This window comes from Psittacula echo, assembly GCF_963264785.1.
Source record: "Psittacula echo genome assembly, chromosome: 7".
Classification (NCBI taxonomy): Eukaryota; Metazoa; Chordata; class Aves; order Psittaciformes; family Psittacidae; genus Psittacula; species Psittacula echo.
The window spans coordinates 3,571,846-3,589,285 of record NC_137740.1 but is presented as its reverse complement, the minus strand read 5'-3'; the positions used below and the strand labels follow the sequence as shown (position 1 = coordinate 3,589,285).

The 17,440-nt window shown below is 41.5% G+C and overlaps 1 protein-coding gene across 4 annotated transcripts; it reads left to right on the top strand.

The window, feature by feature from the left end:
- The first annotated feature begins 1,998 nt into the window (after positions 1 to 1,998).
- USP1 (ubiquitin specific peptidase 1) lies at positions 1,999 to 15,817 on the top strand. Of its 4 annotated transcripts, none has more exons than XM_080623728.1 (9): positions 1,999 to 2,070; positions 2,788 to 3,020; positions 4,137 to 4,260; positions 4,685 to 4,792; positions 5,343 to 5,503; positions 6,373 to 7,091; positions 8,144 to 8,314; positions 9,457 to 9,658; positions 14,288 to 15,817. In XM_080623728.1, exons 2-9 carry the CDS (start codon positions 2,857 to 2,859, stop codon positions 15,015 to 15,017), a joined length of 2,379 nt encoding a protein of 792 aa, XP_080479854.1. In that variant the 5' UTR covers positions 1,999 to 2,070; positions 2,788 to 2,856; the 3' UTR covers positions 15,018 to 15,817. The 4 variants fall into 4 exon arrangements, with proteins under 4 accessions (XP_080479854.1, XP_080479855.1, XP_080479853.1 ...); XM_080623729.1 differs by lacking the exon at positions 1,999 to 2,070 and adding an exon at positions 2,274 to 2,380; XM_080623727.1 differs by lacking the exon at positions 1,999 to 2,070 and adding an exon at positions 2,390 to 2,516.
- The last annotated feature ends 1,623 nt before the right edge of the window (positions 15,818 to 17,440 follow it).

Here is a 17,440-nt window from a genome sequence, read left to right as displayed (position 1 = left end):
TTTTCCTTTTCCCCTTTTAGTTTCATATTCTCCCCCCTTGTTATTTCCCTTATCATTATTATTATTACTGGTGGTAGCAGCAGTAGTCTGTGTTATAACTTAGTTACTGGACTGTTCTTATCTCAACCTGTGGGAGTTACATTCTTTCGATTCTCCTTCCTATCCCTCCAGGAGCAGGGGGGAAGAAGAGGAGTTGCCTCCGGGCTTAAATCACAACACTCAGGACTAACACCTTTTCAAAAATAGCATGGCAATCATGTGTGATCTCATGGTTTGCTTTGGTATTTAGCAGAGAGCCCAGTGTCATGCCTGGGGATGGCAGCAAGAGCTTGTCCTGGGGTCCTTGGACAAGGGGGAATGGCTTTAACCTGCCAGAAGGGAGAATGAGATGAGTTCTTAGGCGTGAGGGTGCTGAAGCGCTGGCACAGGGTGCCCAGAGAAGCTGTGGCTGCCCCATCCCTGGCAGTGTTCAAGGCCAGGTTGGACACAGGGGCTTGGAGCAAGCTGCTCCAGTGGAAGGTGTCCCTGCCTGTGGCAGGGATTGGAACTGGAGGAGCTTTAAGGTCCTTCCAACCCAAACCAGTCTGGATTCTACCAGTCTTTCACCTCTGCATTGAGTACTCAAATACAGGGTACCTCTGTCCAAGGTGAAAGGATGCTAAGGCCTCAGTCTGGGCACGGCTTGAAGTCAGTTATGAAACTAATCCTATAAAATGCCTTACTCAGTAACCTAGAAAACCTTTACAGAAGTTTTGCAGTGGAGTCACAGATGTAATTGCAATAAAACTGTGTTCTAGCTTAACAGGCTTTCCTTTTAATACAATTATTAACACCAGTGCTGAAGAAGTGTGACTGACACATGGAGCTCCTTATTCCTCAAGACAAAGGATAAATCTTTAACAGATTTCTGACCTTTTGAGGCAATATTACATTACATAGCATCACAATATACAGACTTTAAGGAGCAGATCCGTGTTGTGTAAGCACACCTCCATCGTGCTTCTCCCATCTCACACTGTCCAAGCCCTGCAAAAGAAGAGCTGTGAAAAATGTAACGCCTTATATATGATTCTATATGGAGTAAATACAGAGTGATCTTCGGAGCCAGATGTGTTTGTGGAATATGGAAGCCATTGCATACGTAAAGACAAGAGCTCATAACTCACAGCAAGTGAAGCCACGAACAGATGATTGAGGTCTTTCATCACAGAGCAATTGTGTGTGCTGCAGATGCTCGGTGACAATAGGTTTAAAATACTTAGTTCTTTTTATTTAAAGAAAATGGAAGTGCACCTCTCTTTAGGTTAAGCATAGAAAGCACCTCCTTGTGAAGGTCTCGGGAGCCTGAAATTTACTTTAATACATTTCCAAGATGTATTTTACAACCTCTCATTAGTTTGACTGTCCCAGATGTTTTTACTCAAAACATAGTATTAGTCTGGAAAAAGAAATAAAAGTCTTAGCTTTGCTGTAGAAGGGGGCCTTTGTAAACAGTGTGATGAACCTGTGGCTACCCCGTACACGGGACAGGCATGAGGTGTATTTACTCCCAATCATCCTCAGAATCACTGGACATTGTTTATACATAAAGGCTGTCAGTGAACCTTCTGTGTAGTTTAAAGAGCAGAATGGAGTAATCTATATTATTTTCCCACATACCCTCTTCTGTAAGCGTACTGATCCCTACACTAGGATATTTTTCAGCCTTAACAGCCTCCGTAAAGTCTGTGATTTATTGCGCTCTTCGTAGCTGTGCTGCTAAAGCTGCTTAGCGCGGATGTCCTGGGAGCTGGGAATGTAAAGCGTGAGTTACGACTGTAGAAAAGCGCGGGAAGCCCATGGAGCAGTTATGTCACGTATTTACAGAACGCGGCTGCTCCTGCCTCCTGCCGCCCCGGAGCGCTCTGACACCGCCCGCCCTCGCCGTTACCTCAGCGGGCTCCAACGGCGCTGCCGTGCGCCGAGCGCCTCTCGCTCTGATTGGCGGAGGAGGGGACGGGGCGGGGCTACAGCCGGACCAATCCACCGCCGCTGCAGGAGGGGGGAGAAGAGGGGTATCTCGGCGCAATGGTTCGTCCCAGCCGCCTTCCCATCCCCCCCCACCCTCCCACTACGAGCCCGAGCTCTTTAGGTCGGGCCGTTACCAGCGCTCTCGCGCGCCTACGCAGGACCCCATGGGCTGCCCTCCGCGTTGCCTGACTGCAGCGACGGAGACGGGGCTCCTCCGTGCCAGTGCAGAGGTGCCTCTCGACTCGCCGCAAGCCGGTGTTTGACACACACCTGCCCGTCGCCATGGCTCTTCTATTCTGGCTGGCGCCGGCGGTGGCTTCCGCTCCGGCGTTTGAGCCGGGCGGCCGCGAGCGCCTGAGCGCGAGGAGGGGTGAGGGCGCGGGTCCTGGCGGCGCGGAAAACGCGCCAAGTTTCCCGTGGTGGGGAGAGCGGCGCCGGGGCGCCCCGCGGTCTCCATGGCAACCGGCGGGCCCCGGCGGCGGCCCGCACCGCGCCGGCATGTAGCGGTGAGGAGAGGCGGCCCCGCTGGCCGCCCCGCGGGGCCCGGGCCTGCTGTGCCGTCCTCGCCGGCGGGCGAGCGGCCTCCCTCCCTCCCTCCCGGGCGGGCGGGACCGTGAGGGCGGGCGGGCCGGCCGGGCCGGAGGGAGGTGCAGGCGGTGCTGCTGAGGAGGGGGGTGCCTGTCGGGGGGTGCTCCGTGGCCGCGCTCTGCTCCAGCGCCGGTTGGTGATTTCCGCACGGAAAGTAAATGGCGACTCTTGTGTGTGTGTTTGCCTCAGGTGTGAGCGCCCATTGCAGCTTCCCGGCCGCGCTGGCCGCTTCCCGCGCTCCCCTCCGCGCCAGGAAAGATGCCCGGGGTGTTGCCGAGTGACAGCACTGCGAGAGGGAGCCCGTCGAAAAAGAACCGGCTTTCGCTGAAACTCTTCCAAAAGAAGGACACGAAAAGAGCACTGGATTTTACGCAGTCGCAGGAAAATGAACAAAAGAGCTCGGAATTCAGAGGCTCCGAGATGTATGTAAGAGCTTTGCTCTCAATAAGCGTTTCTGGGTCTATTGTGAAAGTAGTCTGATAGCTCAGCGAGTCTGATGCGGTGGATAAACAACGCTGCGCCATCCAGTCATTTAAGTGTTATATCCTTGGATAAGTATGTGCTCTGAGATGCAGGAAATAAATCCTCAAGCCAAGTTAATCAGACTGAACTTGCTATTCACTGTAACAAATGTCTCTACTTTAGGAAAGTGAGTTTGCCACACTGTGGATGTTTAGTTGGCATAAACTTTTTGGTAACTTAAAGAAGTTACCTTATTGAAAGTTACTATAATGCAACTATTCTGATGCTGAATTATTTAAAGCATACTAAAACGTGAGGTTTTGCAAAATGAGTTTTAATAATAAAATACTGGATTTTAAGGTTTATTTCTACTACAAGTGAAACAATTGCTCACACAGGTTACTGCCATTCATTAGGGTATTTTGAGCCCAGAATGAATCTGTCAACTCATTTCACTGCAGCTAGTGGGGAAGTTTTAGTGGGAAAAATTGTTTGATCGTGGTGGATTACAAATGTTTCAGAGACTTTAAACTTTGATTTTGTTGGTCTGTACAATGCATTAATCCCTGTGTATAATGTGCCAGGTTTATGGGTTCCCCCCTTCCTCTTTTCCCTGTTTTTAATCCTTTTAGTTTGCATACAGATATGAAGTGATGTGAACCTGGAGCAGGAGACAGTAATAGAAAGTATGTGGTAGGCACGTTTTTCTTAGTGCTGCCTTAACAATGAAGAAAGAAGATAGAAAAGTAGAGAACTTTTTTTGTTCCTTAAATGGGTCTCCTGGTAGTTCTTGACAAATACCTATTAGAACTAAAGGCAGATTTGCCTGCTGCTTTGCCTGTAAACCTGTCTGGTTTTGTGTAGGTTGCTGAAGAGAAAGCCTGTGTTTGAGTGCCCACAGTAGCCATATAGACACTCTCAGAAACACTGAGATGATTATGATGTGTGTATATTAGTAATGAATTCTATAAGCTAGCTCTGAGGTGGTGGATGGCCAGGAGAGAGTTTGTGCATGCACACCAGGAGGAGTCATTGTCAAAAACTACCTTTTATGCACTCTTTTTTGTGTTTAATAGCGATCAGGTTGTTCCTGCAGCGCAGCCTCCCTCGCTTGTTAGCTGTGAGAAGAAAGACAACATGTTGCCTTTTGTGGGCTTGAACAATCTGGGTAACACTTGCTACCTTAACAGTGTACTTCAGGTAAGACAATGTTGTTTAACAGGCCTCAAAAGGGTGATTTTCTTTTGGTTAAGCACAAGTGGATGAGATTTGGAGTTTGATATTGCATAGATGTCTGCATGTATTATGAAGGGAATCTAATTACAGTGGGGAAAAACATGATACTGTAGATTGCTGTGATTGGGTAATTTTTACACTGGGCACCTCCCTGCTATGAATAATCTGCATCTTTGAGCAAGCTGCTCTAGTGGATGGTGTCACTGCCTGTGGCAGGGAGTCGGAACTGGATGAGCTTTAAGGTCCTTTCCAACACAAATTATTCCATGATTCCATGTTCTTTGCGTACTGTGCAGCCCTGGGAGATGCAGCGCGAGTTTGATCGTAAGCGTGGATATGTATGTGGAGTAACTTCTTACTTTATCAATTATTCTCTTGTTGCCTTCAGGTATTATACTTTTGTCCTGGCTTTAAAACTGGAGTAAAACATTTATATAATATTATTTCAAAGAAGAAAGAATCTTTGAAGGATGAAGGAGAGCAAAAAGCAGAAAAGGTAACATACCTCACTACACATTCCTTTACTTGTACTTTTGGAAGTGAGGCTGCAGGCTGGGAGTGTAATGAAAATTTAACTCAATTTAACTCAAAAAATCTTACAAACAGAAGTTTTGCAGTTTTGTTTTCTACAGTGATGCATACCATTATGTAATTGTTTTAAACTTGCATTCAAACTTGAGTGTCTTGTATTCAAATTTCAGTGTCTGTAAACTTGTAAGCACAAGTCTTGAGTTTACCAAGAAGTTCTGTTAAGCTCTGGTATCTCACCATGCTTCTGACATTAAGATAATTATGATACAGTGCTTTGAGTGGATGGAAATTAGGGTTTGGTCAAAGAAAGTTTGGGTTTTTAAAATAATGGCTGGTCTGGCTCTACTGGCAAAAGAGCAATATATTGTCTGAAACTCACCTGCTTCCCACAGCAGAAAAATACTCAAACTGTCAAATATCTGCTAAACTAAGTGAGGGCAGGAAAGAAAAAAGTTTAATTTGTTGTTGCAGACAAAGTTGCAAGTATCTTTATTCTTCTTATGTTGTTATTACAGGGAAATTGTAAAGAAGATCCACTGGCAAGTTACGAACTAATCTGCAGTTTGCATTCACTGATCCTTTCAGTTGAACAGCTTCAAGCCAGCTTTCTCTTAAATCCAGAAAAATACACAGATGAACTTGCTACTCAGCCACGAAGGCTACTGAATACCCTCAGGTACAGATTATATTAAACACATTGTCAGACTTTCACCTGAAGTTTTGAGGTCATTGTACAATGCAGCATTAGAGACTCGTGGAAGGTAGATGGGCTTAAATTTAGAGTATGGTTATAAGAAGTGAGGGTTTTTTTGTGTTTATTCTTATATACTCCATATTATCATAAACTTGAAAGTAAATTTTAATTTTCTTGGAATCCCAGACTGGTTTGGGTTGGAAGGGACCTTAAAGCTCATCCAGTTCCAACCCCTGCCACTGGCAGGGACACCTTCCACTAGAGCAGCTTGCTCCAAGCCCCTGTGTCCAACCTGGCCTTGAACACTGCCAGGGATGGGGCAGCCACAGCTTCTCTGGGCACCCTGTGGCAGCGCCTCAGCACCCTCACAGGGAAGAGCTTCTGCCTAAGAGCTCATCTCAGTTTCCCCTCTGTCAGTTCAAAGCCATTCCCCCTCGTCCTGTCACTAAATGCCCTTGTAAAAAGCCCCTTTCTTGTCGGCCCCTTTAGGCACTGGGGGCTGCTCTAAGGTCTCCCTGGAGCTTTGTCTTCTCCAGCCTGGATAAGACCAACTCTCTCAGCCTATCTTCATAGGAGAAGAATAGAATTTAAATCTAGCTAAGCTGTAAGCGTCTAAATATTCTCATTGACCTGAGAAGGGCTGATGCTGGTTGCAGTTGAATGTGTTTAAATGCATAAGGGCTGTAGTTACCTTCCCACATCTGTCTGCAACAGAGAAGACTTATCTCTAGGCTGGGAGAGGATCCTCTCCCACTTTTATATTTAAACTCCCTAATTTAAATTTCAAATCACATTAGCCAGTTAGCAGAGTCTAACTAGTCTTCATTACTTTTACCCATTACTTTTACTAGAGAGCTCAATCCTATGTATGAAGGCTATTTGCAGCATGATGCCCAGGAAGTTCTGCAGTGTATCCTGGGTAACATTCAAGAAACATGTCAGCTACTGAAGAAAGAAGAATTGAACAAACTGCCCGTGGAAGAGCCTACAGCTAAACCAGAGGAAAAACTTAACCAAAATACTGAGAACAATGGAACTGGCAGCCCTGCTGAGGAGGAGGAGAACACACCAAGTAGCCACGTTGGAGAGACAGCTGAGGACAAGCTACTCAAAGGCAACGGGAAAAGAAAAAGTGATGCAGAGGGTGGCAATGCAAAGAAAAAATCCAAAGTATCAAAAGAGCAAATTGCAGCAGAAGAGAATCAAAGACAAACCAGGTCAAAGAGGAAAGCGACAGGAGAGAAGTTAGAAAATCACACCGATGCCATCGCCAAGTGTTCCAGTGAAAATGAGAGTGCAAAGCCAACACAGAAGAAGTCCCGGCTCAGATTAAACTGGTTAAAATCTCCATACAAGCAGCCTAGTATTCTGTCTAAATTTTATAGTCTAGGAAAACTAACTACAAACTTGGGATCCAAAGACCCAGGGAAAGAAAATGATGACTGTGAGCTGGAAGAGTCGTGTGTAAAGTGTGAAAATGGCAACAGTATTAAAGAAGAGTATCATGAACCTGCATCTCCTGTGGAAAGCCATAATGAAAAAGGAACTGAAAAAGAACCAAAAAAGGAAGGTTGGTGACCAAGTGTATGGGCTTAAGATTATTAAAATTAAGAAGTTACTATGTGTGAGAGAAGTCAGCCTTCAGACTGTAGCCATCAGAGCTCTCCAAATACAAAATCACATTCTCAGGAATTGAAAAAGATTTTTATGAAAGAGAATTTATTTTTATACATGTTTGTAATTTATTTTTTTGTAACTTGACCTGTTTAGCTTAGATATTGAGAGGTATTTCTCTAACATTATGTAATTGTTGTACAATATAGATAAAAACAAAAGGCAGAATATTACCAATTTGTAGTATTGTCATCCATAGAAATAGCAAGTGGATTGAAGGTGTAAAGGAATGTTACTGTCAGGAGCAAACAGACTCAAACCGCACTGGCTATGACTTTGCTTCCCAAGTCTTTACAGACAATATCCTCTCCTTCCCTCCCTACTTTTTAGTCCTATATTTCCAACCTTCCAACTGGGAAAGACAGTGCATATATTATATATGCTAACTAGCAGGCAGGTATGGATTTCGTTCATGTCCATGAAACAAGATACTTTTGAGGGAAGGGCCTTGGTATGAATTCAGTACTTAATAATTTGGAACTTTCTGATCCACCTGCCAAGTTTTTATAAATTTGAAGGAATACAGAATCTTTTGAGATCTGCATTTCTTCAGCAGATGTGCCCAAAACTGGCCAGGAAGTTTAGAAAGTATTGGAGGAGAGGCCTGAGAATAAACAGAAACCAGGCAAAACCACAGTGTGGTGTTCCTCGGGCAGGCTGACAGTCCATACTAGAGAGTTCATTGATGACAAACAGGTTTTCCAGAGTGTGACACCATGACACTTCAAGTATAAAACAAGAAACTAATCTTAAAACAGAAATTAAAGTTGGGGGGCCAAGAGAAAGAGGATCCTTGTTTACTTAAATGATATTGTGAAAATTGCGTGTGATTAATCCCTGAAAGGCCACATCTGTAACACTTGATTTGCCAAGAGTGATACCCAGGTTCTGAAATACCTTTTGAATAAAATGCACCTTAGTAAGTGATGTGGTATATACTTTCTCTAGGTACAGAGCTGGCTGTTTTTGAACTAGTGGAGAAGCTATTCCAGGGCCAGTTGGTTCTGAGAACAAGATGCCTGGAGTGTGAGTGCTTTACTGAAAGGAGAGAAGATTTTCAGGACATCAGTGTTCCAGTGCAAGAAGATGAACTTTCTAAAACTGAAGAGAGTTCTGAAAGTAAGTAATTACCAACAGGGGTTGTGATACGTGTTTCTGCTTCAGCCAGACTCCGAGGAAGGATAGTGCCATGGTTATCAGGAAGCACTGCTCCTGTTTGTGCTGCTTAAAATTAGAGGCCGTTCTCTTATCTCGTGTCCTGATTAACTTTAGACTTTGGAAACACAGTGCTGATAATGTAGACAGACCTCGATAGCATTAAAATTGTTTCAGACGTTAACAAAGAACACGGATTGCTGACAGTCCTTCACTTACGAACATGTTTTCCTGCTTATAAATGGGTGTTTTATTTTATTTTGGTATTCCCTTTCTTCATGGATAAGAAATTCTGCTTTTTCTTCATTTCATAAGAAATATCTGGGGTTTTTTCTCAAAAGAAATGAGAATCCAGTTGAGTTTTTTTGTTAATTCACTATAAAAAGTACTTTTTTCAGTACTTTAGGCTGTTTTCACCTTAATAGTGGGTGGTTTTCTATGTTTGTAAATGTTTGTCCTCTGGCATCTTTCACAACTATTAGTGATCTGTACATATTTTTATAGTTACTTTCAAAATCAAGCATGACAACAATGCACTTTTGACATTCAGAATTTTAAGGAAATTAATTTTAGTTCCCATCAACTTAATTTGGAACAGCTTTTACTATTTTTTGCCCTCCTCCTTTTGCTGAAGAACTGCAGAGTAAGGTGTGTGGTGCTGTTGGGGTGTGAAATGTTCCCTGCAGCAGAGGTGATCTTGTCACCAGCAAGTGTAAAGCTTTTGGGGGAGGCAAAATGTAGAAGGGAGAGGGAATTTTCTGCTTATTTTGGAGGTTTCTCCCTAATGAGTGAAATTCTGGTCTCAGATACATGCACCCAGTTTTACAGATAGGGCAACAGAATTAGCATGTGTAATCTGAAGACAAGCTTTGGGAAAACCATTGATTTTAAGTAATAACATCTATTGATATTTTCATTGCTTCCTGAAATGATTCAGAGATCTGGAACATCTTCTGTTTCATACGTATTGACTGTTCTTTAGGGTGTCGATAGCAGGCTTTGAGCATGTCTTAGCTTGACATACTTTGTTTTGTTGTTGTTCTGGTGGGATGCATTGGAAATGTAAATAATAGCATGTCTGCAAATGTAACGATTCTCTTCTATAGTTTCTCCAGAGCCAAAAACAGAAATGAAGACTCTTAAGTGGGCAATTTCACAGTTTGCATCAGTGGAAAGGATTGTGGGAGAGGATAAATACTTCTGTGAAAACTGCCATCATTACACAGAAGCAGAACGCAGCCTCTTATTCGATAAAATGCCTGAAGTTATAACAATTCATTTGAAGTGCTTTGCTGCTAGTGGCTTAGAGTGAGTATGCAGATTGCCTATATTGTGAAACAGTGTGCTGTTGGAAGGGAAATCTTACCAAAAGAGGTGAAAATGTCTTGTAACTTTTCCAAAAGCAGATTCCTAGATTGAAATGAACTAAAGTCAGTGGGACACAGCCTCTCATTTCATAAAGGTTTTCTGTTGTTACAAGTGCTGGTAGAAATTACCTCCAGGAAAACTTTTATCTGTATTCTTAACAGCCTGACAACCTGATGTTTCTGAAAACTTTTAGTATCACCTGTGTGTGAGCTTAGAAGCAGGTTTAAGTACTTGAGCAGCACAAGGAATGAGAACAAATCTGAATTTTGTGGTTGTAGCTAGTAGTCTGTGGTCTCCGAGTGCGAGTACTAAAATCCAGGGGAAAAATATCAAGAGAGAAACATTTTAGAGCTAACACACATTACAAAAAAAATTGACCAATTCCTTTAAAAATACAGTAATTCCATTAATATTCAACTACTGAGCAATTAGTTCAATGTTATATCCTGTAGAAATCCTTATTTATTTTAAAGAGATTATTCTTTGAGTGTTCTTTGTATTTTTATTATTGGGGGTTTTTTCATACTTAGGAATTTAGGAATTATCTTTGGAAGGGAGAGGAAAAAGATAAGAAAACCCTTGTCCCTACAGTACTGTACACAAATGAAACAATGCCATGACAATTTATGCACAGCATTTTGCAGTAAACTCTATTTCTTCACTGATTTTCCATTAATGAAAAGGCTTCATCAGGAGAAACTTCTTCTATCTACAATATTCCCCCAGGTCCTTTAGCAAATTCTTAACCCATTAATTGTGTTTTTGAGAGTGACTGTACAATTTCAGTAACATTCGCAGACTCAGCCTGTGTTTGCAGCTTCTGGCGTTGAGTAGACATAACTTTTGCTATCTGGAATATCTTCTGCTGCAACCAGCAAAGTTAAACTGGGGTTGGTTTCAGCATCCCGCTGTCTGCCTTCTGCTTCAGAGAGCAGCCTCTGTTTATAACCCTGATGGCTAATCTAGTTCTGAGCCTTCGCACTGAGCTGCTTGTAAGTTATTTAGGCACAAGTTTGCCTTTTATCCACCAGGTTCCCTGAGTTTTGCATTTCCCTGTTGGTTGACTTTAGACCTTCAGAGCCACCTAGCCAGCAGGAAGTCTGATGCATGAAGTATTCCATGGAATTCAGTTTGTTTCCCCAGTATTTTAGAACTGTATTTCTCCAGTACTGAGGTGTACAGGACCTTTGGCAGTGTAGAAATACCAAGTATAGGTTGACAGATGATTCATCAGAGGATGCTTTATAAGCAAGTGCTACTAACTGTGGTCAGTATAAATAAGACTTGTAATATAACTAGTGTCAACAATAGATTAAGATACTTTTACAGGTAGTTTGCCCAGATTGTTAAAACTAGATTTCTGTCTAGTTTTTATTTATATATAAAGTCTGGGTTCAGTATTCGTTTTTAGGAGTATCTAGGTTTCTGACAATGTAGAAAGGAAACTTCCTCTGTCTCTGCAATGTCTGCATTGTCTTTCCATTGCTTTACATAATATTTGACTGTCACAATGAGGCAGAGAAGTTGCACACTTAAAAAATCATATTGCTATGGTTGAGGAGCCCTTGATGCGAGATGGTGTCCTGCTGCGATTACAGGCTATGCAAAAATACAACCCCGATGTCCACGTGAAGGGAACCTGAATATCATCTTCACTTTGCTCCTATATTTGCTACTTTTTGTTTCTACAAGGGAGTACCTGCAGCTTGCAGGTTAACTAGCCATCTCCTGAATCACTTACCTCTTCTTCTGTCCTCGCAGTGTTCAGGTCCTTGCTCCAAAATACTTAGACCTATATCCCGTTCAGGTTGAATCCAGTCTCTTGTGCTGTTCCTCGTGTGTCCTCTGAATCATGTCATATGTTTTCTGCCAAGTGCTAGCAGCCAGAGATTAAGGAAGTAAGAGTGGAAAAATGAGATGTAGAACTGGAGTCAGTGACGAAGCAGAAGCTGCTTAGAAGATTCTTTCCTCTTTCCCAGTTTTTGGCTTGGAATTTTTATCTTGGACAAAACCAGGTCACTTGTAAACATCTTGATTTGGAGTAATAAAGCCCAGCTGGAAATCAAGTGGGAAAGAGCCGTGGCCGATAAAACAGAACACTTGCTTACTCCATAGTATCCAGTTACTCTTACAGTGGTTGTTAAACAATGAGCTTTGATTGAGCTTCCCCAAATTGACTTAAGTAAACTTAAAATATTTATTGTAAAACTTACTACTCTTTTCATAGATGAGATGCCAATGGTTTATCCTGAAAGTAATAGCAGACTGTTTTCCTTAAACTAAGACTTTTAAACTAAGAATCTTCATGCACCTTCTCTCCGTAAAAATTCTGCAATCTTGTCTGCTTCTCAGTTGTGCTCTACTGAGTTTTCCGATGACTGAGTTTTAAATAAATAAAGAGCAATGGAGGAGAACAGTAATGTAAGTATTTGCAGATAGATAGTAGAGATCTGCTTTATCCTTTCTAGATGCTGGCTTGCAAAGTGTTTGGTTTACTTAATAAAGCAGCCAGTGTGAAAATCGACTTGCCTGGGGATGAGTAATTCTCTTTGGCAAATGTGTGTGTGGTGAAAAATGTGCTAGGCCACGTGTACTCAGACTGCAAAGCTATTAAGGAACGTGTAACTGGTAACAAAGAAATGTGTAACTGGTAATATCTAATTAAGTGTTTCCACTATATAAATTTACCAGCTGCAAGAAGATCAGATTGTTGTCTTGTGAAATGGTATCAGGAAAGAGCAGGTGATGTTTTATTTATTTAAAGAAAGGTTTTGTTACAGTCACATTTCCTAATGAGTGGCAGCAGTGCCTGTGCCACTGTAAATCCTTTATTTGGAGTATTTCACATCCATGTGTGTTAAAAGTGTTGCAGTAAAAACAGCTTAAGTCTTTAAAGGTGTATAATAACTTGAGGTATTAATTCAGTACAGTGGGTAAAGTTCTACTAATTTATGGTCTCAAAAGATGCAGTTGCAAAAGTCAAGTTTGTTGTGTATGAACTGTGCATCAGTCAGAGGAGGCAGAGTACTTGGCATGCAATTTTTCTGTCTTCAGATTCTTATGATTCAGAAGAACAAAAAGCTAATAGGAAAAGATTTCCTCTCTTATTTCCTCCTCTCCAAATCTTTCTGATGCTGGATCTCATTCAGAAGGTAGAGCCTGTTTTTTAATGTTTTCTGTCAATATGATTGTCACAGTGTGCTTGAGTGGAACTGGATTTCTGATCTAGAGTATCAGCAAGCAGTTTCTCTGTTTCTTCTGAGTATCTCTATTTCTGGTTACTACAAATAGGGATTTTCAGAAGATGTATTATTTCTCATTAGGTCTAAAATGAGGTTTCAGGTAGCTAGATTTGAGTGACTGAGAACATCTGTGTGTGTGTAAATGTATTAAGTGTTTATGGCTGTGAACATCAGCAGACTGTTTAGAAGCACAGCAGGGTCAAAACTAAACCCAGGGAAGCAAAAGTAGTAGGTTGTCATTGCAGTTATGCTCATACTGTCACACCATATCTGCAATTTCCTTGGATTAAAGATAGTTATTCTTTCTCACAATAAAATGCAAGTTGAATAATAGTAGGTAGCTCTTTGGAACCTACGTTTTACAGGCTTTGTCTCTATTCCCCTATACTTTTCCCTACAACACCCTAACAGTTGAGTAAGACTGAATCAGCCCTGAAATCTATTAGGATATCACAACGTATTGTTAAATAAAGAGGTTAATTAACTGATGCAATATCTGGCTGATGCAAGATGTAAATCATGTAGGATCCTTCAGGAAGTCTAATACACAATAAGGTGAAAGTCCCAACACTTTTCAAACTCTTTAGAAGATCCTTATTGTAATGAGAAGAACTGCACTTTTCTCATTGTAGATTTGTGCAGCACTGTGAACAAAATGACAAGTAATTTATTGAATTTAGTTTATTTTCCAAAATAAATCAGCTATGTAATTGTCTAAAAACTGAATAACACAGGACAGTTAACAAAGACTCTGTAGTAATAAGGAAGTGTTACAACTTACTTATCCTTGGGTAACGATTGCATTACCACTGGCACTAAGGCTGAGAAAAATAGCTTACTCAGTTCTTTCTAAGTGACATTAAAGCTACTTGAAAATAAAATAGATTTGCATTCCTTTATTAGTGAATGACTCTTTCAGAGGCTTGGGAGGGGAAACAACCCTGCTTACTTCAACCTTGGATGTTGAAGAGTGTTTTGGTTTGACTTGTTTTAAATCTGGCAAGCAGGATGGTGTCAGTGCAAGTGTTCAGTGATAACTGAACAATCAGGATAACTCTTTAGCATTGCTAAACTTGATACTTCAGAGAAAGGGAATCTCCTTAAGTATTTAAAATACAGATACTAGGCTATAATTTAACATTATAGATTCTTGTAAAAATGTCTTTTCTGAACAGGGACAGATGCTCATGATAAGCAAGTTGAAAAGTGAGCAACGTCTCCTAGTCTTTTTAGTAGAAGAATATAGGTACTGCTTTAAGTGGCCCATATATTGCACTTACTGCAAGCTGTTGTGGCAACAGGTCTTAACTTTATCTTTCTTCTGAAGGTTTGATTGCTATGGTGGACTATCCAAGATAAACACTCCCTTGTTGACACCCCTCAAACTCTCACTAGAGGAATGGAGCACAAAGCCAACCAATGACACCTATGGATTATTTGCTGTGGTAATGCACAGTGGCATTACAATTAGCAGTGGACACTATACAGCTTCTGTCAAAATCACAGATCTTAATAGCCTGGAGCTGGATAAGGGAAATTTCATCACTGACCAAATGTATGAAATGATTAAACCAGAACCACTGAACGAGGAGGAGGCGAGAACTGTTGCTGAAGACTACGACGATGGCGAAGTCTCCTTTAGAGTCAATGGAAATGCGCAGCCGGGTAAAGTTCTGAACAAAAAGAACATGGAAGCTGTTGGACTTCTAGGGGGGCAGAAGAGCAAGTCTGACTGTGACCTCTACAACAAGCCAGCTAACCCAGAGAAGTTCCTCAGTGTAGTTACTGAGAACAGAAATCCCGAGTCTAGCAGTAGTAACGGAGGTGCAGAGTGCAGCACAGAACACGGCGAACAACATGGTGTTAATTGCAGTGGACTAGAGAACAAAGCCCTGTACGTGCTGCAGAGCCTGAAAGAGTATGAAGGGAAGTGGTTGCTTTTTGATGACTCTGAAGTGAAGGTTACAGAAGAAAAGGACTTTCTGAATTCCCTTTCTCCGACATCGTCATCTACATCAACTCCTTACCTACTGTTTTATAAGAAGATTGTAGAGTGATACTGTATTTTGACTGTAAATATCAGGGACTTATATACACCGTTTGGTCTGATTTGCATCAAAACTACCTGGAGGAAGCAGCTGTTCTGTTTTTGAAGCTACTGGATCATAATGTTTCTGGTCTTTTTTTTTGTGTGTGGTTTAAATGGCTCAACTTGAATTAACAAACCGTGACACACAACTTACTTACTTAACTCACTTAATAATAACTTTGATGCTGGAGAATAGTGATCTTACCTTTTAGAAATACCAATTTGTATAGTTCCTAAAGGATGCCTGCAGGACACGGTAGTGGTTTTAACACAGCTCTAGCTCTCGGACATACTTATTGTATTATTAGCTTTTTCTTTTTTTAATAAAAGGTATTTGTATTCATATCCTGGAGTAAATGTATATTAACTAGCAGATTTCATCAGAAGTTGTGTATTTTTGTAACTTGGGAAGTAATACTTCATATTTAGTCTTTGGGTAATCGACGTGGTTTATTCTCCTTATCCAGTTCTCTACGGCTTGGTGCAACTCGAAGCACAAGAAAAGGGTCTTGTAACCTTGTTTAGTGTCTTGGGAGGAACTGAACTTAATAGAAATGTTTGAATGCTCTAATTTGCATCTTGCTGCATAGGTGTTACATGGGCAACGTGTAAATAGGTGTGATGGATACTTCCAAACAGGGGGAGCGTGTAGTGTAATTAAAATAATTTTGTACTTTTAAAGCCCTCTAATATGCATATCTGTTTGAGTGGGTTTGGGCCTTAGTGTGATCCTCTAACAGTTCATTTGTACTTGGGGCTCACTGAAATGTGGGGAAACAGAAGCATTTGGCTTTGATGCTTTGTTAAGAATGTATATATATGAAATAAAAACTTTATGATATGCATCTGAGATGACTAAATCAGCCTTTTGTGTTTGGAGAGGGAAGAACAGAAAGTGAAAGGGGTTGGGGCACTGTTACAGAAAGAAATGGAAGATTTAAAGTGCTTTAAGAATAACATTCTGGTTTTTAACTGATTCTTGTGCAGTGTGTCCTAATTTGAAGGCGCTTGATGACTGCAAGTAACGCAGGAAAAGGAAATGGATTATTGCATAACCAAGTGAGGTGTTTGGCAATAAATACTAGAGGTTAAAATCCCAAATCATCTTTCAGATGCTAAAATGTTTGAATCCTATAAATTGCAGACAACTAAAAATGTTTAAAATATGACACAAAATAGGATGAGCTCACTTCTGCTGTCACAGGATGCATGGAATGACCTGAGGTACTGCTGCAGAGGCAAGGGAAGATGGGCAAGATGTGAGTATGCCCAAGTTTTCTCGATACATTTAAAACTTTTTCAAATACAAACCGATTTATTTACAGGAAAAGCCCTGGACCCCTCTGCCTAGGTTATTCTGCAATCCTTAGTTTTTTACAATCTTTTTATTATAATGTTGTATAAACGCTCATGAAAACTCTCTGTAGTGTGTTTTCCATGTTATGGTGGGCCTCTGATTTTCTTGTACAGGCCCTGCTTTTGCAGCATATCTTAGGGGATGTTGTATTACTAACGTGTGTTTCAGCCTAGAAAGCCTGTCCTGTCCATAGGAACAGTGTAAGAAAGGCTGGACTAAATTCAGAGTGGCTTATGAACTCCTGCTGAGTAGGTGCCTGTAGTACTTTACTTATCTTCTGCAGAGGAGAAAAATCTGGCATTACAGACACACTCTAAGACCTCTCCTTTTTCCAAACCGTTGCCACCATAATACATGATTTCATACTCTTAAACCAAGAAACAGCTACATTAACAACAAACAACAGTACTCGTACCGTGAAAGGGTAGCCAAATCACAGTTAAGAGTGCTATCTGTTACTGCCTGCAGTGGGGGGGGGGGGGGGGTTTGCTGAATTTCAGCCTGCAAATGAATGTTTTTCCACACCTGACCCAAGAATTACCTTTTTCCATTCAACTTCAGGAACAGGAAACGCTCCAAGGAAACAAAATGCTGTTACATTCAACAGTGGATTGTCATTGGAGAGAGACCCAGCTCTATTCTGTCGCACTGCACAGCTTCAGAGAAATGCTCTTTGTAGGCAGTGGAAACATGAGCTGCTGGAACACACTGAGTGAAAACACTCCTTTGGTGTATAGAGATAGCATGGGGTGGGATTGTTGGAGACTTACTCAAGCAAAGCACTTTAACACCTTTCCTGAACTAGCAGTCACCACTGTAACTAATGCCCGGCATTGCACGTGGCTTTGTAGTTCACTGCAGTGCAAAACCAAAGTGTGGCTGCCCAGGCTTAGCCACGTGTAGTGATATGGCAGTCACACATAGGCTGACATGGGGCCATCCAGTAAAATAAAAGGATATTTATACAACTGGATTAAAATCGATGCTTTCTTAACTGAAGAAACCACATACAAGGACCCGTGTAAATTAAGGTT

Coding starts and splice junctions, on each gene's coding strand:
- USP1 (XM_080623728.1), top strand. CDS start 2,857: ATGCCCGGGGTGTTGCCGAGTGACAGCACTGCGAGAGGGAGCCCGTCG. Junction 4,261..4,684: donor ACCTTAACAGTGTACTTCAG/GTAAGACAATGT, acceptor TGTTGCCTTCAG/GTATTATACTTTTGTCCTGG. Junction 9,659..14,287: donor TTTGCTGCTAGTGGCTTAGA/GTGAGTATGCAG, acceptor TTTCTTCTGAAG/GTTTGATTGCTATGGTGGAC.